The sequence below is a fragment of the Chrysochloris asiatica genome, unplaced genomic scaffold, assembly GCF_000296735.1.
Source record: "Chrysochloris asiatica unplaced genomic scaffold, ChrAsi1.0 scaffold00203, whole genome shotgun sequence".
In the NCBI taxonomy this organism is placed as follows: Eukaryota; Metazoa; Chordata; class Mammalia; order Afrosoricida; family Chrysochloridae; genus Chrysochloris; species Chrysochloris asiatica.
In genome coordinates this window covers 2658194-2658712 of record NW_006408721.1, presented here as the reverse complement: position 1 = coordinate 2658712, position 519 = coordinate 2658194, and the positions used below count along the sequence as shown (strand labels likewise).

The window sequence follows — 519 nt, the reverse complement described above, 5'->3', positions numbered from 1 at the left end:
GGAATCAACTTGATGGCAATTAACAACAAGAATAGAAGTGGTCTATGATGAGCTGGACAGCATGACTCCAGGTGACATGGCCCTTTGCACTAAACTTTCCCCACTGGAAAACTGCCCTGTAGAGCTTGGCCTCTCATGAGTTCAAAATATGTGCCCATGAGGAGTTGTCTCCTAGTCACCTAGACTGCAAAGGGGTTTATCTATTCTCAGACATCATTTGTATCAGACAGGGATGTGATGAAAGTCAGATTTTTAAAGCTTTTATCTTTAAATTACACAGATTAAATGAACATCCAAGCAGTCACTGGAGCCCCCAGCTGAGTTATTTTGAGTATCGAAGGCTACTGCGGAACCTCACAGCCCTCAGGATCCGAGCGACATATGGAGAATACAGTACGTCACAAGGAAAAGTGATATTCCTTCCCTTAAGTTTAGTTTAATCTGTTTCAGGTCTCAATTAAGGTAGTGACAGTGTCCAAACAAGTAAATATACTACTTGATGGTTTTTTGGTGTTTTTT

The 519-nt window shown here is 41.2% G+C and overlaps 1 protein-coding gene across 1 annotated transcript in view; it reads left to right on the top strand.

The window, feature by feature from the left end:
* LAMC2 (laminin, gamma 2) overlaps positions 1 to 519 on the top strand; it is an 83716-nt gene that overhangs the window by 51842 nt on the left and 31355 nt on the right. Inside the window, exon 8 of the mRNA XM_006872540.1 lies at positions 281 to 393. Within this exon, the coding sequence (XP_006872602.1) occupies positions 281 to 393 (113 nt within the window). The remainder of the gene's footprint in view (positions 1 to 280; positions 394 to 519) is intronic.